Genomic DNA, 20,867 nt, shown 5'->3' with positions numbered 1-20,867 from the left:
AAAAGCAGTGCAATGGAGCCATCTGAAAATTTCCCTAACGTAGAAGAAATGTTGGCTAGTATAGAGCTTCTGCTGACATCTCATGAATCCCTCTCATCTGCTCAGCCTCATTGCAGAGTGACACAGACAGAGTGTGATACAGCAGAATGTACTGATGCTCATATGGAGCTCAAGAATGGTCTCAGAAGACTTGGTTAGTCCTGCATAGGAGCACCATTTACGTAGCTGATGGAAATAAGAGCTGCTTTTAAGACTACTTGAACTTAGGCTTAGTATTAAGTATTAGTATGATTATTATTACTTTTTACTGTCTTTTTTTTTTTTTACTGTCTTTTTTTTTTTTTTCTAGTAGACCAGGCTCTGCTAGCCCAGCAGAAAATCTGGTCCTTCACTCCAGTGAAGATAGTTCTTGAGCAGTTATATCCACGACTGCAAATAAATTGAGTATGTCAATGAGGGAAAGCTTCTACTGCCAGCCATGTTCTGTGGCAAAGTCCTTCATGTACATTAGAACCAAAATACTTCCATGTTATTTAAGTTTAAAAGATTATTAAAAGATTATTAAAAGATTATTTAAGTTTAAAAGTTTTTAACTGATACAAGTAGAGAGGCACTAATTAATAATACATTCTGCAGTAATGCATGCTAGAATTAATGCAAGAAAAGTATTAATGAAGGATTTGCAAAACTATTAATGTCTCTGTGTTTTCAGATATCAATGAATGTGAGAGGTCTGACCTTTGTTCACCTCATGGGGAGTGTCTAAACACAGATGGTTCCTACCGTTGTGTATGTGAGCAGGGCTTTTCCGTGTCTGCAGATGGCCGAACATGTGAAGGTGAGACAAGTTGCGATATTGCAGGAGTGTCCCATTGATCTGCTGTTTCTAATTGGTTGAGTGCATAAGTCACAGTTTGGGTCTAAGATTCCAAAATGTGTGTTAACTCAGTAAGCTGCCACATTAAAAGCCCTTTGTCCCTTTTTCTCTTACACGCATGGTGTGATACGTTGCTGTCTGTGTGTTAAGAAGTGTAACAGGAAATCCACAAAATGGGCAACACAATGGAGTTAATGTTTGTTAGAAGCCATTTGCTTTTCTTTTAACAATTTTGCCATCTTAACATTGGATTATATTTTTTTGTGTAAAACAAATTAATGAAGAAGAGGGAATACTGACCAGACTATGGCAAATGGTTGCAAAGAAGGGAACGCTATACCTGTGTTAAGATATATGAAACCAGTGGACATCTGTAATAATATGAAAATCTATTCAGAGATGGAAAATTATTTCTGTCTTATCCTGAGGGTGGAAGGAAAAATATATACAATATAAATGTAAATGGAGTTTGGTACTCAGGTGCCTGATATGTTTTAAGTGGGTAGCCCTTACTGTCAAAAATATTTAGGATCAAATAACTGAAGGCTTTTTAAGTGCATTAGCAGCAAGCCTGAACTGCCTGAGTGTTCGCATGCTGTATGTGAAACAACAGCCCTTTGCTTGTCAAGGCCTTTTCTTACCCCCCCCCCCCAAAAAAAGACGTGTCCATGTAACAGAAGTAACTCCAATGAGAACTTGTAGTAAAATCCTGTCAGTTTATGGACCTTTATAATCCATGATAGGATCTCGGATGTTGTGAAATGGTAGAAATGGAGTAAATATTGGTAATTAGGTCTTTGCATTGCTAAAGCCAGCTTACACTTCACAAATGTATGCATGTATGCTCATGCAGGTATTTTTCACACAAAGTTGTAAAAGTTGCTTCAGTAATAATGCTGGTAAGAAATGTCAGCCACAAGCCTGGAATTTAGGTGTACCTAGGGTTTTTTGTTTGGTTACAGCATGAGAAAATGTCCTGTTGCTAATTGAAAGCACACACTTGCTAGTGACGCAACTCTGCTGCACTTAATTTAAAACAGAAGACTTGTGATCAATGATACCAAGCAGATATGTGGCTTTTTGTGGTCAGTGATGCTGACAGAAAACAGAAATTTCCCTAATGGGATGAAAAATGTTTTTTCCTGTGGATGAGAGGGCTCTTCAAGGCAAGAAGCCTTGCAAAAAAGTATGATAAACAATTCAGAAGGAAGAAGAAAGTCCTACAGAAGTAGTTCTGCAGGATGCATGCAGAGAAAGAGTCCTGGGCAGATTTCTAAGTAGCTCAGGGTTGAAATCTGTGGGCGGTGAATCTCAAGCACCCAAGCGGTAAGCAAGCAAGCTGTTCCATATCCTAAATTACAGGCCAGCAGATGAGTATATGATTGATTTTTTTCATGGGCCGGCTCTTCACATCAGTTCATTCAGGGCTAGCGAAAAGATTCTTCTTTCAGCTTAGAACGTGTATTGAAACTTCCTCCCCCTACTTTTACCACAGGAAAAACGGCATTATTATTTGAACTGGCACATAGCCTGCTATATAATAACTAATATAATAACTGATGAAATGAAATATGCTAGTGTCAAGGGAATACTGTTATGCTGATGTAAGGGAATGAGTGCTATGTATTTAGATATGGCATGACATCAAACACACTATTTGTATTCTAATTATTGATAACCAAAAAAAGTCCAGCAATATCTCTGGTGCTGTTTCCTCTCTAAACATTTACTTTATTTTTCAATCATATGATAAATTGAAAGGAACATTCTCTTACTGCTAAGAGAAAAGCCCGGTCAGGTGTGCTGGAGAGAGTGAATTTGAATAGCTCGAGGGACTGATGGACAAGGGAGTATTTCATTGTTTCAAGTAATGAGAATAATTCCAATTTTTCTGATACCCAGTTGTTAAAAACATGTTCATGGACTCTTTTGGCAGCGTGTATACATTTCACTCAGTGTTTAGGAAGGACGTGGTTAAATGTATTCAGTTTCTCAGCAAGAAAAGTAGTAGCAGGTGTTTTGCCTCACTGTTGAGCATAGTGTAGGCAGAGAAGAATGCAGCCTGCTCTTAGTAGAAACCAAACACTTTATTCCAGACCAAAGCTAGAAGAACACTTATTAACCTTGTGAAATTAAAGTCTCAAAAATTAAAAGGGGCAGAACCAAACAGAAACACAGCTAAACAAAGTCAGTGATATCTAATTTTAGGGGACATACCAGAAACAATGAGCCCCTCTGTCTGGATCTCTGGCAGTTAATAAAGTAGCACAGTTCTCAGGGAAGGGTTACCATCGCTGATGATGAAGTAGTGCAAAGTTAATCGCGATTAGAACAAAAAAGCCAAAGTTTTACTAAATAGAAAAGGATGAAGTCACAAGATGTGTTTCCAGGATTGTGAGTAGTTTGAGGGCTTTTTTTAATGAAGAATAAAACAACAAGTACAAAACCAGTTGACCGTGCTTCATAAGTAATTCGAGGTGTGTATGGAATACAGATCAGACTTTATATTCAGCACTTGGAAAAGTATTTAACTTGGCAAACCAAAGCCATTTCTAGTCTTGTGAAGCAGCAGTACTCCTTTTGTACCGTGACTAGTTTCTCCATTCTGTCCTTTTAATAAAATCAATTCTAGAGTTGAAAAAAAATCATTTAAAGGGAGCACTGATGACTTCAGTGTTAATATTTGTGCTGGTGTCCGTTTCAGGAGTTAGCTTTGAGCAAAAAGACAAGACAAAATAAAAAGATCAGAAAGAAAAGGAATGCATGACATTCCAGATGCTGAGAAAGGATGTGGCTTCCAGCTGCGGGAGCTACTGTTCTTTACACTAGGTGCCTCTGTGAATTTACTTGTAGTTAAGTGAGTGAGAATAACTGTTTATACCATCAGAGAAAGAACCTGAGGAAATTTTGCTGGATTAAGCTGCCTTTCTGTACCTGGGGAGCAGATTTTCCGTATCTCCAGATTGTTTTTGTACGAGTTTGAATCATTTTTTGAAAAGGCAGAAACAACAACATAAAACATTTAAGAACCCCATGTGGTTCAGTTCTGGTATAGAGCCTTTATGGCTGTTGGCCAAAGTAAACTCAACAGCTGTGGAGACTGTGTCTTCTTCCAAGGCACAGACAAACTTTTGTTGTAGCGGTGACATTCCTTGCCGCCTGGCCAGGCTCAGCAGTCTGGCTGCACCAAGCTCTCTGAAAAGGAGGCTGCCGGCGCGCTCCCTAGCTGCCTGTTGAGCTCTCTGGGGTGCCTGCAAAGGCAGCATTTTACCCAGTTGGCTGCCTCTCAACTGTGTTGGCAAAAACTCAAGTTAGAGGTTCACTGATGCCTAAGTCAGTACCTGCCTCAATTGCCTCTTCTGTCTCTGTGCCCAATCCCGTACGTCTCTCAGTGGCTCCATCACTTTTCCCTCTCCCTGCTTCAAGCCCTCCAGCTTCATTGCCTGCCTCAACAGAGGCACCCCAAAAAAACTTCCACACCCCACCTGAGCTCTCCACCCTTGGCTTCTTCCTTTCCCTTCACTTCCTGTCTTGTATCCCATTCTCCTGTCCTTGTCCACTGAGTGTTGTCCCTCTGACCCTTTTGGATGCTTGCATGAAGAACAAATCATTGTGTGATCAAAGAATAATTTGGAAATCCATACATAAAAATGCTACATTGTTCTTCATTTAAGATGACTGCATACTTAAGAAGTCTGAAAATCAAGGACAGAAACAGCAGAGCTATGAACAGTACATAATTGCTACCTCTGCAACTAAAGATATTTTAAGAAAACAGATGTTTGCCATAACTACACATCACAGCCTTAATTCTGTCCTTGTGGGGAAAGCAAGGCAGTTTTAGGAAAAAGGTATGGTAAGACTCCATACTTCCAATAGGGCTCCTTTTGGGGCAGAGTATTTTCTGTTATATGGAGTACATTTTATGCAGTAGACATCTTCAGTTTCACCAAACCTGTGCTTTATCCAGACACTGGCTAGAGAAGTAAGAACACAAATGGAAAAAGGAGACTCTCTTTCTTACCCTTATCAACACCATCAGAGCTCTTGTCCTAGGCACTGTACAAAACTGTCCTAGGAATAGTCCCTCTTCCAGAAACTTTGCAATATAAGTAGATTTCAGTGAGATTTAAATGTGCCTGAGGTTAATCATCCTTTCATCCTGTTCAGGTTGGCAGAAAACAGGAACATGGTTGATGTTGAGCTGAATGGGAATAGGCTTGATCACATACAGGTTTTGCCTTTCTTTAGATCCTGACAATCTTAGATCAAAGTAGTTTTGATTAAAGACGACAGCACTGAGTCAGGGATTCTAAAACAGGTCATAATTACAGAGAGCTACTTTAGTCACTGTATAGACATAGGGTATATTAGTTTCATATTTAGTTTTTCCCTTCACTTTGTCTCCATATAGCAAGAGAATTGCCGATTACAAACCTCATGCTTTACAGGGCAATTAAAGAAACAAATGCCCTTTCTGGCTATAAAACAGGAGTCCTTTGAGTGAGCTGTCTAGACAAGGAAAAATATTTGGTGCTTGGACCTTCTCTGTTATTTCCCATACACTGAAAGATGCAGTCATGTTCAGACTGTGTACTTTTTTTTTTAAAAAAAAAAAAGCTATCTTCTGTGGATATATTATATACTTAATTAAGACACTTGCTACAATGATAGATTTTGTTTCTGCAGCTTTTCAGTCAATGACCTTAGTTTACCTTTGGAGAACCAGCTGCATGATCCATTCCCCTGTTTTCTTTAACATTTAGCTATTAAGTAAGAAAAGTACTATAATTCATGTAATTCTAAAATCCCCAGTTGTAGTTTCTTCTGTCTAGGCTTTTAACAGGATAACTGTCGTGTGGCTCAGGAACTTCTGTTATTAAACTATAATTGGCCACTGGAAATGCAAACACTGCATTATTGTCTGTTTTATTAAATTCCTACTTGTCAGTCCTCCACTGTTTACTCAGTTTGAATTCCCTTTCTTAACTTAACCATTTTTTCTGAATAAGAAATATAGTGTTAGCAGTTTTTGACCAGGTGTGTGAAACTCCAAATGATCATAGGAGGCTAAAATTTAAAATAAAAATGCAGGTCTACTGCTCAGTAGCAAGAGGGGAAGATCAGAAAAGCACAACCATAAATGCTGATGCAGAAGCTGTATCTTGCACTTTATTTTTCCTGGTAACTCCATATGCATCTTTTTATAATTCTATTATTATGGTGACTGGAAGAAGAAAGGGTATCAAATGTAATACTTTGCTTTTCACCTTTGACAGTGTCTTTTTAACTTGGATAAAACAGCTGAATTAGCAGAAACAGCTGAATTAATTCTAGTAGGGAGGGTTTACGATAGATTTCAAAAAGTTCAGTGTACAGAAACCAGTCACATTTTCATATTCACTTCCTTCAGAATAAATGTATTAGCTATTGCATTCTTTGCCAAATACAAATAATCCTTTTTAAGATTAATTCCTTCAATATTTTTCCTTCATCTGTTTAATAAATCAAGATATAACGACCATTAAAAACCTTTATTGGCAAAACCAGCAAAGCAACTAAAATATTATTCTGCCAGTTCTGTCCACAAGTACAATTTTTTTTTAAAGATCATCAAATACAGTCCTAGATGTCTCCTAGATGTCAGTGTATGTGATACATACGATTTCTGCATGAACTTTGTATTTTAGCTGAAGGTTGTGAACCAGTGGATCAGCTCAGTAGGAGGTGAATTTTCCATCTCTTAGCATCCTTAAAATGAAAGCAGATGTCTTTCTGAAAAGGATGCTGTAATTCTGCAATTTACCCAGTAGATACAGACATTACCAGAGACAATTTTGTAACCTGTCCAAGAGGTGGGGTGCGTGATGTGGATGCAGTCTCTTCCAGCCTTAGAAAATTTGTATGTAGTCTTAAAACCTGCTCCAACCCCAACCACAGCAAATAGTAAAGGCTGGTTTCCGAGGACCCCTTTCAAGCATCTGTGCTTGGCAGGCCCAAGGCAGATGGCAGCGTGGTGTGGATAGATGTGGTACTTGGGAGCAAGAGGACAGCACAACAGTAACCTGCTGGAGAGTCTGTGGATGGTAATGGCATGCTGCTAAAATTCAAGTAGCTTGGGGAGCTATGACCATGTGGTTCAAAGACCAAGAACTCACTTTCGGTTGAGCTTCAGACATGGTCTAAAAGTAAAAATGTCTTACCTCAGTAATGTCTGTCAGGAGAGGAATAAGCAGAGTCTTTGCTGACTTTGCTGGGCCTTTGTTTGACTTGACTGTTATCAGCTGGAGGAGTAGACAGGATGGCATTTGAGCCCTACTCTTTCCTTTCAAAAAGACACTGAAGAGCAGTGCTGCTCACCTGTGCAAAGAAATCTCTGTCTGGGGCAAGGCAGGATTCAGCACCACCAGCCCTTTAGTGCAATGACTGTGTAAGGCCTTCACTGGAGGCAGAATGATGGCAGGCTCCAGCCACATGAAGGTGGTCACGCATGAGAGGTTGTGCCTTTCTAACTAGTTGCATTTGGAAGCATTTAAAATACAGTTACCCCTGAGGCACAGCACAGAAGGTAATTCAGAGAGGACAGCAACTCTGCTTAATAGTCACAGTGTTTTTTAGGAAAGAAGTGTAGAAATAACGTCTCTGCTTCAAACTGCAGAGGAATTTAGAAGGCAGAAGGTACTAATCCTAGTATCTTGGCTAGATCCCAGTTTGGTTAATGTTCTTACTTTTGAAAAACACACCATGACATCGTTAATGATCACAGATGGTCAGGGCCTTGGTTATAGGTCTTAGTTCAACAGAAGATAAATATATTCACAGCACTTGTAATACACTTACAAAAATAAACCACATTCTGCCACAAGCAGCTCAGCTTCATTACAGGCTGATGTGCAGCTGAGTCAAAGAACAGATCTACTCGCCCAGTGACTCTCACTTTTAAGGCCAGCAAACCACAAATGAAAACTACAAATGAAGGGCCAGCACAGAAAGCATGTAGGCATTGCAATTACTTTAACTACCTGCGTAAGATTATTCATTTGTGTAAATTTACAGGATTAAGGCCAAAAGGCCCAATCTGCAGGTATTTACCACTTAAACATGCACTGTGAAATTCTCTTCTGTGTCAAGAACCAGAATGAGACCTGTGCAGCACTTCTAAGTCCCACATAAAATCTTTGGCCCACGTTCAGCACTTCTGCACAATGGATGTAAGCATACGTTTCAGATTTTCTTGTAGGCCTTGGGGGGGTTTAGTTTCACCCATGTTGTTGACTATATACTGCTACCCTGGCAGAATCTGTAGGAAAGTCTGAGAGATGATCACATTTAAATTATGTCTCGTTCTATGGTATGAAGCATCATGTCATGACTGGGCAGTTTGGTGAAATAGATGGGAAGGATGTGACCAAAATGATTGTCCGACATATTTCCTGTAAAGTTAACACTGAAATAATTTCCTTTATTGTACATGTACTTTCTTTAAATTTTTGCGTCTTTTCCTTTGTGTTTTCCTTCCCATCAATAGACACCCATCACTGCATCCGTTTGCAAAACTGGCACATCTCTCTGTTGTTTTTCTTCACTCTTCATTAATGTCCACCTTTGTCACATTGCCTGTGTGATGTTAAAATTCTCCTTTGCAGATGTTGATGAATGCGCAAATGGCACGCTGTGTGGCAGCCATGGGTTCTGTGAAAATATGGACGGCTCCTACCGCTGCCTCTGTTACCAGGGGTATCAGGACCCCCAGGATGGGCACGGGTGCACAGGTGAGTTTCTGGACAGTTGTAGTCACTACTGCAGGACTCTAGCAAGGAAAAAGCAGCTTATAAGCACAACGCATTTCTTCACAAGAACACCTTTGTGTTCCATCATTTTTTGTTAAACTTGTTCCACTCACTAGTAAAATAAGGCTAAGCTATGCTTTACTTGCTGAACTTTATGCCAGGTGGAAACATACTGTGTAGCCACTTAATGAGAACCTGTTATTAAGATCGAATGGAAAACAACAGCAAATAAGCTGAGCCACTCATTTTATCTCTCTAAAAAAGCAAGAAAACCCACTATTTCTGCACGTCAGGACCATTCACAAATATAAATCATAGTGGATTGAATTTAATACTTCAGCCTATTTAAATGCAACATCTGTTTAGTCTCTTAGCTGAATAACCAGAACTCTGTACTACCTCCTACAGGAAATAAAGTCTGGCATGTGGTGCAGCCAGTCTGAATTAGACAGCACACCTCCCTAGGCACATTGTGTTTGAACAGACTTTAACATTGGCTTCAATCTCCAGGAAAGACACCTATCACCGTAAAAAGATATGAGATTTTTGTAAATGTGTAAATACTGCACGTTTCTCTTGTGAGTAATAGGTTTCCAGATCTGTTGTTAATAGTGATGGTTGGACCTGAGAACCATCTGAGGCAGCACAAGTTTCTAATATAAAATTAATACCAGATCAAGGAAAGGTATTCGTTAAGCAATTTATTCAAGCTAGAGTCAGGATGAAACACCTTTACCAGGAACACAGAGCTAAATGGAATACAGAGCAGAGTGAAGGAGTTAGAAATCATACAGAATAGTGTGTGTGTGTTTTCTAATATATTAAATAGTTTTATTGCAAAATTCTTTAGGCCATTTGGGACTTAGTTTGCAACATATTTTTGCATATAGTAACTTCTCACAGATGAAAACAAATTAAAAAAAGAAAGAAAAAAAGTACAAATTGGTGGAAGCTGAATTTAATTTTGAGTTGCTAGTGAAGTGACTTTGCATCACAAAATAATGTCAGGGTTTTTTATGATCTTGAGAACATGACAGACAAATTCTAAAGCAGTCTTACAAATTATGATGCCTATCATTTACCAAAACATTTTAAGAAAAAGATGAATCTTTATAGTTGAGCAACATTCCCCAAAGAAGACTTCATCCTTCTTAATATGAATTCAGTAAAAAGATTAAAATGATCTAAATACATTTTTAAAGTGCTGAGCAAAGTAATAAATTAAAGTATATATTTTTATCATGTATATATAACTCATCATTTGATCATATGACTAGATTTTTGTTCTTACTGGATAAGAGGGAAAAAAGGTAAAACATTTCCTCACAAATTACACTGTCGACTAAACTCAACTATATATATTTCTGAATTATGATTTACAAATTATAATTTTCAGATTCTATAGTTAGTAGACAGACTAAGTAGATAGTCAAAGGTAAACTATAGCAACTGAAGAGCGAGTCAAGTCAATCCTGAGAATATTTGATTAATTGTTTAAGCAACAGACAGCTCTCTTGTCAGTCAAAAGCATTTCAGAATAGACCAGTCAGGAGGCACATGAAAGAGAAGTTCAAAATATGTGGAATTCTTTTTGGTACTCAACCCATCACGGCTGTGAGGAGCATCCAAATGGGAGAGGAACCTGGCATTGTTCTGCAGGGGCTTTGCTGGGTGATCTGGGAATAACCTTTGTGGGTTGCAGAACAACCTGTGAGGCCTTGCCTATGAGAGGCATGCAGTGGAACCGAGCTTGGGTAATTCAGGGGATGTTTATGAGAAAAATGGGATTTTGAGGGGAAAAAAGGAATTCTCTTTTCATAGTCCAGGCTGAATTCCACTGAAACCTACCCATTTTACTCCTTTATTTCAATGAGTATCTGATAATAAGAAGAACAAATTGGTTACAATAGCTGTTTAAGAAAACAAATGAAATGAGTCTGCATCTTAAATCCCCAGAAAAGAGGTTAAGGAAAAGCAAGTTTTCAAAAACAAACCAAAAAAATGAAAAATCTGCAAGTAGGTGTTCTGGTGTACAAGCAGCACCTAATCAGCACCAACACTTTATAAACTACTACGGCCTTCAGGGGCCTTTATTTCAAAGGGACTAAATACTTGTTTATGAATCCACTTAGGTATTAGTGAGGTTTTAATCCTTCCCCAGAGATCACGTCTGTATCCTGGCAGACAATATTGGCACAGATACAGCAGATAGAAGAGCAAACTGTCGGTAATGGTTCTGGATTGATTTATGTCTTGTTTTTTTTTCCCCCCAGATGTGAATGAATGTGAAATGCTGAGCGGGGTATGTGGCGAAGCCCTCTGTGAAAACGTCGATGGTTCTTTCCTGTGCCTGTGTTCTGACGAAAGCCAGGAGTACGACCCGATGACTGGGCAGTGCCGCTTCCGTACCTCCCCAGGTAACTAATGCCTCGGGGAGTTTTTGCGTGCTCGGGATGATTTCTACGTAATGCGTAACCAGTGCAAAGGTAAAGTTGGTTTAAATGTTCGTGTTAGTTTAACTACAACAGAAAATTTAAAAAGCTTTGTCTTATTGAAAGTTTATGTCGGAAGAGGAGTTTCTAGAATTGAATATGTTATCAGTGAATCATTAGCAGTGAAAACACAGCAGAAATACCTTCTAAGTTTGGTACCTCAGCAGCCTTGGCAGTTATGATAAACAGTTACAGCAGTTCAAATTATACAGTTTCTGTTTGCTGTACTGTAACAGTGAAATGTGGCATGGAATCAAACCCATGGCATGAGTGATTCTTTTTTTGTTATTCAGATTTTTACAAAAGTCTAGCAGTGCGCTTGGACAATGCTTACAGGAGTATATATTTAAAAACAAAATTTGTATAGAGTGGTCTGCTCATAGCATTATCTAATAGTAATGTAAGTTCTCAGAAAAAGCAGTTGGGAAAACAAAAAAACAAAACATTGAATTGTTGTCAGTCTCTTTGAGTACTCCCCTTACCCGTTTTACTCCATCTTGTTGTCCTTTTTTTCCCAATACTCCATCTTACTGGATTTATGAGTTTTTGTTATTAAGTGTTTTGGATGTTGAAAATACTACTGGAAATAGCCTCTTTAAAAACTGGTTTAGAACTCTTTTACTTAAAGTTGCCTCCAAATGTTTTACACTGATCCACTTTGGAGAAAGGAAGAAAAACCCCAAACAAGGAGAAACAAAGCACAAGAAATGAAGGAATTGACGTGCATGACATTTTTTCCCTCCAGAATGCAAATCTTGGTTTGTTTCTTGTTTGATCTTACACCACAGGCGGATCTAGCTTTTGAACAGCTTTAGAATAACTGGCTCTACTGCCAGCATGCAGGCTCTATAGCTTAGGTGGCTATGGCTATTTTCTCCTATCACTCATCTCTCACAGACGTGTTAACAAGGTTGAAATCTCTGTGACCCAAGCGCAACAAGTATTTAGATCAGTGGATATAGTACTCAGCAGCACTCAAGATGTTGCCTGGGAAGCATCTTTAACAGCTGATTGACAAACTGAAACTTGTTGTGTCATGAAAAAGATTCAGGCCTACAGGAGCTTATTTTGTGGATGAAGGAATGAAAGAAAAAAAAAAGTACGATGGCTGAGGCAGAAGAGCATTGCCCATTGGTACTGCCTCCACTCCTGCTTGGAAGGGAGCATACAGCAGTGTTTTCCTCTCCATTTGTAACTGGGCATGAGCCCCACGTGGTCGCTGCAGGAGAAACGGTAACAGCTAGCTTGGTTTGCCCTGTGATGAATACTTCAACCCTCCACCTAGACCAGCTGCAGCATAAGATAGGAGCATCATGCTGTCTCCTTGCCAAGAGCGATGGGAGAGCCCGGCATCCTCTGGCTTTGATAGGCTGCATACTCAAGTCAGGCATGGTATTTTGAGAGCTCCTAGTGCATGTGGACATCATCTGTCAGCATTAGCTTGCATCTTGCCAATTCTGAGAGAGGAGAAATCTTATCTGCATTTTCTTGTTGCAGATATCAGTAGTTCAGTGTGGTTTAGCTGACCTTTCTTCATTTCTCATTTTGTGTTTTTGTGCTGTTTGTACATAAAGAAATGTCACTCCAACTCATACCTACCAAGTGGAAATAGGATGCTCTTTCTAAAAATGGGTGAAGGCAGTTCAAACATAACTTTAATTTGGGAACTTTTTTACGTGTGGTTAAAGGCTGTTACCTCTGTGGAATGCTCTGTGTTCACACTTTCCTTTACTTACCACTGGGGATCTAGAGACTTCCTTCTGTTTAGATTTCACTTGATGGAAATTCATCTGGTTTTGGCTGTGTCCTGAAAGGATCCTCTCCGTGTATGTATCAGGGGTTCTAGCCCACGTTGTCCCATTTCAGTAACAAGCAAGGTAAGCGTGCAGGGTCTGAGCATCTTACGCTCTTCCTCCCTACCCTGCCATTCACAGAAATGTAGCTAACAGTTCAGAAGGAAGGAAGGATAAAGGAGGAAAGAACTTTCTTTTGCATCAGATGAAACTGCTGGACTGTTAGACCTCTTTGTAACTGAGAGAGAAAAAAATGCCAGTTTTGTTTACTGATTCTTCTGATTTGTTGTTTTAACAAGATACATTAAGCCATTTATTACAAATTTTTAGGAAGTACTGAGCTCAATGCAGTTTGAATAATTAATCCTTATTAACATGTTTTTGAAATATTAATATGCCTAAGAAAAATGTATGTTCTAAGGACGCAGCTGAATTCACTAATCATATGCATTGAATCCAGAAGCTAAAAAGGATAGTATGTATTTGAGAACTGTAATAGGTACAATTTAAAGTGAGAACTACAAGCAAAAAGGGTATGTGTAAGCATCTGCATATCAGCAGGAATCTGGTTTACATATACAAAGGTCAGTAGCATCAGAAGTTACAACTTAGACCAAAAAAAAGATATCCAGTGAGAGACCTCCACTAGGGTACCAGGGCCCACTTTAGATTGTAATTCTGTTGCTTTCTCCTGGTCACATAAAATGTGATGAGTTACTTATAGCAAGATGAATAACAGTATTTACTAGGATTTATAAAGAAAAATCACAGCTTTGTTGTCCAAACATAGTATGAGTCCTCCTAGTCTAATTTTTATTAAAAAGAAAAAAAAAATCCAAAAACCTAACCAACCCTTACCACCACCACCAAAAAAAATGATGCTACCAAAGAATAGCTGATAAGTCTGGTCCAAAAGCCTCTTCAAGGCTAGAAATTTAGTGCCTGAGCACAATTCTGTATTTCCTAACTTCAAGGGTTTCCTAAATATTAAGGCTTTAAGGAAAACCCTTCAAATTTGTATTAATTATTTATGGCAATATATGGGTATTTTTCTAAGCTAATTGATGATCTGAATTTCAGTCATCTCTGAACATGCTCATACATGTCAGTTTTAAATGTGCATCATGTGCACTAATTCTTGAATTGTATATATACACGTATATGTAAATACACCCTCTGACAGCCCCCCACAAGACAGGGGCTGTAACTTGCCACATGTGGCGCCAGCTGAGAAATTCACACAAGTACACCTTGACTGTCGGCACACACCAGTGCATTTTTACTGTCTTGCTGAAAGTCAGACCCCGCCAGCGCACACTGCTCATGCAGTTAGCGCAGGTGCACCGTGTGTCACCAGGGTCTCGACAGTTGGAGCAGTGGTGAGCTGGCCGTGAGGCTTTCCCCTCCAGCAGCCAGTGGAGGGCCGGCAGCGGCAGTGCAGGGTCGCAGCGTTTAAGGCTCCATCAGCTCTACAAGTCTGGGGTTTTACAGAGCACAGTTGTTACAGGCCACTATTTAGCCAAATATTTAAGTTTACGCTGAATCCTAAGCATATGCTAATATCTTCATTACTCACTGAATCCTGTAGTACTAATCAAGTCATGTACATGCTGAAGTATCTTGCTGGATCAGTTACATGAATGTATATAAATCTATTTTTAATATATACCTTCATAGTTTAACTTAGCAGCAACTATATAGAGAGATATTTTACATTTTCTAACAACAACAACAACAAAAACCTTAAATAAACAATGATACAAATAAATGAGTACCTATTTCCTAGCATATTTTGTCAAAATACTTATCGAAACCACTTTCAAAACCAGCCTGTTTACTAAATGGTTAATAATATATGAGAGAGAAATTATAAGCTTGTAGACACAGACTGGCCTTGGTTAAAAAAAAAGGAATTAAAGAGTTGTGTCTCATTTGCTTTCCAAACATTCATGATGCCTGCTTGACTAACCCTCAGTCACAGCTGTGTAAACAACAGACTTTCAAGCTGCTGAACAGATAATGGGACGAGAAACCAACACATCAAATGTAAAATGGGAATAAACAGTCGCATGATGAGATTGTCTCTCCTTCCTCCTGGGGCAGCTCCTGGTGCTCTTGCCTTGGCAAACCGTGTGAAAACTGCCATGCTGCTTCTCCTAGTTAAGCTTTGGGCTTTGATTCACTTAGATGGCAAATGGCCAAGGAAAATGTATAATTTGGTGGCTGAAGCACTGCTCTCGCACCTTGGAATAACAGCTTTAGTTCAGTTGAGTTTCTGTGACACATGATAGTCTTAACTTCGTTCCTATTGGATAGCAGCTGATACCACAAAACCACCAGGCTTTATGAAACTCAGCACATTGTGGAAAATAGTAATTGTCTGATGAGGAGAGACCACAGACTAAACTAACAAAAGATGAAATAGCACTCAGCTGGGTGTTTCCCTTAATGTACAACTTAGTTGTATTGGCAAAACAGCAAAGGAAAGTTTGCCTTGTAGGTGGCAACATTGTACTAAATTTGAATAGAGGTGTCTGCCAGCCCCTCAAACTCCAAAAACAAACAGTCGCTTTTCTGAGGAAAATAGAAATAAATCCAAAAATTGTCTGTTTGGAATTAAAAGCCAAAAGAACTATTAGACACGTTCATGCTATTAAAGTGCAATAATACACAATGTATACTGGCATTTAAGCCTGTTTTTCTCACAACAACTCTAATGCTTACATGCGCAGGAAGGTTGCCCTGCTCTGCCTGCTTGGGGGAGCGTGGGTGGGCAGCGGGGACAACAGGCGTGAGGTGACGAGGGCTGGAGTTCATTTTATTCCTCCAGCATCTGTTGGACGGCCACCATCTTTGAGCTCCCACCTCAGAGCCATTCTTTGTATAGACCAAGGTGGATGGGACTAGAAAACTCCATCCTATAGTGAGCATAACAAGTCTGAGCTTGACGTCAAGGAGACAACCAGAAGGAAGGACAGATAAGGTAGTCAGGCAAACTTGATCTCCCGGATACAGGAATACTTGTAAGTAGGACAGCCTTAAGCATTTTCTTTTGAACAAAATATGAATGAATGAAAAGAGCCGCAAGGCAAACAAACATAGCTTAAATACCACAACTCTTTGGGTCTTACTAATCTTCTAGTATTTTGAAATGTGCTATCATCAGGCATAAAATAGGTTTCAGTTTCCACTGGGAGACCTGCGTTACTTTTAGGAATGGCTCATGCTTGCAGCATTGTGCAATAGCCTGAGTATAAATGAACGAAATGTCAAACAATGGAAAATCAGCCAACAAGGAATAATTTTTAGTAGGTTTTTATGGATTTATTTATTTCTAATCACTTGTTAAGTGCTAAGCATAAACAATTTCCCAAGAAGAAAAGGAGATGAACTGGTCAGCTAAAGAGTTACCTATCTTAAGTTCCTGAATAAAGCTTTGATCAAGAAATGTGAGCATCTCTAATTTTAGAACTCTGTTACCTTATGGAAGGCTTAAGGAAAGCTCTTCATATTGATCACGTGTGAGTAACAATTCTGTGTGATAGTCCTCACTTCTGAGCTCTTGAGGAGAGTTTCTCTGGAAGTGCAAGGTTAGATAGATACAAAAACTTTTATAAAAGCTAGAATGTATTTCTTTTCAAACTTGCTCCTTGGTGTACTTCAGGAGTGGCTTGCTTTAGAAAGGTCTATTGCTTAATAGGTTTTTATTGGATCTATGGAGACAGTATTTTACACTCAGTCCTCATACTTATCATGAGAGGGCCCACTCAACTGCAAAAGGCAGAAAATAAGATTCTTTGGCTGGATGCCCCTAAAGCCTATTTTAAAGTGAGGTGCAGAGTCAGTTAACTTGACATCTGCATTATATTCCTCTCCTTATCATGGAGTCACTTTTGCAAAAATCATAAAGGACTTTGTTTTCAACAGCATGGAACATTCTTCTTTCCCAGGGGAATTAAGAGGGGCCAAAAAAGTTCATTCTTTTGAAAATCACCTCCTTTTCAGTCTGTGTCTTAGTTTCTGTATCTGTAAAATCAGGTTGTAATGTTTATTCACCCCTGTGAAGGGCTTCAAGATTCATCCATGAAAAGCACTATGTCAGTAGTTAAGCATGGTCAAGACAGTTTGTGCGCTGCTTAAAAATGAGAAACGTACAAATGTAAACAAGCCCTGGGCACCCAAGCAGGAGAACAGGTTTGAAGAAGTCAAAGGAAGGTTATAAACTTCCATCACTCTTCCTAAGACCGGGAAAAAAAAAAAGAACAAATTTGTATTTAACCATTTTCTTCTTTTCTAATGCTGCTGTTCACTGTGGTGAAATGCAGGGGTACTGTGGCTCTTCTGGTTCACTTATAAAACTGATTCATTTCACATGTCCTCTTATTTAGTTGTTTTCTTTCCACCTTTAGACTTACCAAGAGGGGCTGATCAACATGAAGATGGAAAGAAGGAGTGCTACTACAATCTGAATGATGCTAACTTTTGTGACAATGTGCTTACATCCAATGTAACCAAACAAGAATGCTGCTGTACTTTGGGTGCTGGCTGGGGTGACAACTGTGAAATCTTCCCATGCCCTGTCTTTGGAACTGGTAAGAGGAGGCCTTCTATCCATTTGTACATTTTTGAAGCATTGTGTTTATGTTAATGTTAGCGCGCTTTGCCTTCAGAGAAGGCGTATTCATTAAAGGCCATATTCTGTCATAGTTAGTCATAACTTACCCATGTGAAGCTTCCACAGAGGAAAAGTCAATAGGAATAATTCATTCCTGGTATAAATCCTGGTATAAATTGACTTCACTGCAGTTGCACCAGGGATAAAAATGGCCAGTTAATGGACAGCATTATCTCCAACTGATTTTAAAAAAAAATGGTTTCTTGCAGAAGCTTTTTCCCAATGCTATGGTAACATTTTAGATTTTTCCCACAAGCTGGAAAACAAGTTAAGTATTACAGTATTTTTGAGGCTACAGCTATCCTTTGTAATGTTGTTTCTACAACACTATGAATTGCTCATATATATAATGAGTTTTACGCTTTGCTACTTACTGAACAATGCAGTTAATCATGTTGTCTGCAGACCATTGTTTAACCTCTAAATATTAAATTAGAAAAACATAACCATATGATATTTGTCACAAATACTGAAAACAGTACTTGAAGCATAAACAGCAATGGCTAAAATTCAGAACCCAGCTGGAAGAAATCATGTCAGAGAGAACTTGTGTAAATTTTCTGAGATTAAATGCTAAAGATTACTTTCCACACAAATGTATCATCTTGTTTAGGTCCTGTTTGAACTACACTTCAGAATCAGTAAAACCATAATGAAATGCTTTAGGAAAGGAGTCTCTCTGCTTGGATAGGTTTCTTTGATTCTGTTTAGTCTCCAAGACACTTTACATAATTTCTCTCTGTAATCCACACGATTTTCTCCTATTGCAGTCAATTAGTGTCTTCCTGTATAAAGACTGAAGAATGTGTACAGGGTTTTGTACCTCAGTTGAGTATGTCTAGACTGCAGCTTACAGAATAGCTCAGAGAGGCCCAAGCTAGATTTAATTAAGATAATTTGGCTACTGGTATTGTTATAACTGCAGTGCACCATTAAAGTTGGTAAGGACTAGACTGTTCTGCCAAGAAGCAAGAGAAATTAGTTTGCATGGAGCTCTGTGATGTTGTGGGTTTTTCAAAGCTAGCTCTGCAACCTGGGGGCAGGGGAAAGTAGGGTTGTATGTAGCTTTAGCTAAAGGTGTGCATGATTGCTTGATAGCTGTGAATAGGGCAAAAGGTTGCCTCCAATTTTTTAAAGTATACTGAAACACGTATTATGTGAATAACTTATTCTTAGCAACTTAATTTTTGTTTTCTCTTTCATTCCTAGCTGAATTTATCGATTTGTGTCCTGAAGGGAAAGGTTTCATCCTCTCTGAAGAATCATCTTACGGGCTTCTCGCTCAGAATTACAAAGGTCAGCACTGACTTGTATTAAGTTTAATTATTTCAGAAGTTCTAGTAGATGATTGGCTAGAAACGTGAGCCAGCAATGTAAACATATTCTTTCAAATTTCACTAGGTGACAAAACAGCACTGTGACATGAAACTTTACTGAAAATCATGTTTGTTTGCTAGAATGTCAATTATACCGTATCTATAATATTCCATTTTAATTTGGATCAAGTGCTATATATTGTAAGAGTGTTGAAACCACAAACCTCACATATAAGTCTACATATGAAACACAAAGCATCTTAAATTTGTAGATTTGTTTTGGAAGTTGGAGAGGGAGAAAATGTTCTGTTAAGCATTAGACCTATAAGTGAGAAGGAAAATAAAAACTGAAGAGAAATTCAGCAATGATATTGTTGTTATAAAACTTAATGAAATAATTACTGAACAAAAGACTGTAGAGGAAGGCAAGTGAACGACAGAAAGTGTTTGTGGGTGTGGGAGGGAGAGAGTTGGCATCACTAAGAAGGAAGAGTGAGATCAGTGAAATTCCATTTCAAGAAATTAATTTTCTGCAGCATATGGCATAAATACACTGTATTTGTATTAGCTAAAATGAAGTCAACGCAGTATCTTTGGTTCACATAGTAGCTCCAATATTTTAAAATATACAAATTTTATGTATTTGTTCCTATTGGACCTGCTGTTTTACAAACCAAGTATTTAATAATGTAGAAATTACTGTGTGTTCATATCACATAAAATTTACTATTTTTAAAATAGTTTAATAGAGCCATATTTTCACCCGGTTGATAGATAAGGATTTGTCAAAGTTGATTCCAGCTAATCTGTGAAACCTAATTATGAGAAAATGAGAAAATGGGATTTACAGATTCTTGGTTTTTTCCTAATGATTATTACATGTACTTTCTTGGACTATCCTTCCTTATTAGCTAGGACACTGCTAGATCAGTTTTCCTAACCAGTAAGTGAGTAAGCCGTGGTCAAGCTCAGTTCTGTGCCCTGCTGACATCTTTTTGTGTTGTCCTCAGCAAGTCTTCTCTGTATCTTGCCTTGCTTTTTATACAATGAGGATAACACTGTCTCCTTACCTCACAGGGACATGGAAAAGATACTGAAAATTATAAGGCACGCATACTCAGGTTCATTCAAATGAATTTAGGCACTTGAATGGGTTACCTGAGCCCTCTGGAGGTGTCTCTCGGCCCCAAAACTGTAGAGGGAGTCAAGAACAAAGTGTCGTAGGGTGACTCCAGACCTGAGAATGGTGGTAGCAGGGACCATCTCAGTGTTGGTTACACTGAAAGTTTACCTCCAGACAAATCAGAACAATGTCACTGAGCTGTCCTTAAAGCACCTAATCTCTGTGTGTAGATTGTATAGAATTGTGACTTCTGCGCAGTAGAGAGTATTTTTATTCAGGGATTGTTTAAGTGTGTTATTTATCTTTACACATCTAAGACTTTTGCATATTCTTTTGGGAATATGCTGTATGTAGAATATGTCCAAATGCATCTCAGACAATATCTTCTTCGATTCTATTGTGCTACCTCAGAGTTGGTAACATTTCTAATTGTTATAAATACTGAAGTGTGGAAATAGCTCATATCTGGAAGTATCTTCCACAAATCCTTGCTATAGTAAGACATTTTGTTTTGAGTAAATTTATTCTGTATCCTTAGAAATGGCACAAAAGACAGACACATAACTGGGCAAATACTTTTAGTAATATGGTCCTTCTTTGTTACATTAACTCATTATATTTTTCTGTTGTTTTTGTCCACAAGCTTCTGCTTGCAGGAGGCACCACCCCCACCACCACCATCCCTTTTTTGTTTTTTGAATTATCTGTCAGAAGTGAATGTACACAGCTAGCCTTCCTTGACTCTAATACTCTCAAGCTCTCCCACTTTTTCCTCAGGACACATATCCTTCCATAGGAAAA

General features: G+C 38.6%; 1 protein-coding gene across 12 annotated transcripts in view; it reads left to right on the top strand.

The window, feature by feature from the left end:
• LTBP1 (latent transforming growth factor beta binding protein 1) overlaps positions 1-20,867 on the top strand; it is a 215,364-nt gene that overhangs the window by 172,009 nt on the left and 22,488 nt on the right. For all 12 annotated transcript variants that reach the window (XR_010883704.1, XM_067293254.1, XM_067293257.1 and 9 more), the window contains 5 exons: positions 713-838; positions 8,524-8,649; positions 10,941-11,084; positions 17,362-17,544; positions 18,837-18,923. Coding sequence is in view for 11 of the 12 variants with exons in the window: in XM_067293254.1 (XP_067149355.1) it covers positions 713-838; positions 8,524-8,649; positions 10,941-11,084; positions 17,362-17,544; positions 18,837-18,923 (666 nt within the window). In the remaining variant the exon portion in view is untranslated. The remainder of the gene's footprint in view (positions 1-712; positions 839-8,523; positions 8,650-10,940; positions 11,085-17,361; positions 17,545-18,836; positions 18,924-20,867) is intronic.

The sequence above is a fragment of the Apteryx mantelli genome, chromosome 3 (genome assembly GCF_036417845.1).
Source record: "Apteryx mantelli isolate bAptMan1 chromosome 3, bAptMan1.hap1, whole genome shotgun sequence".
Classification (NCBI taxonomy): domain Eukaryota; kingdom Metazoa; phylum Chordata; class Aves; order Apterygiformes; family Apterygidae; genus Apteryx; species Apteryx mantelli.
Note: the sequence above shows the minus strand (reverse complement) of the source record. Positions and strands in the feature narration are given on the sequence as shown.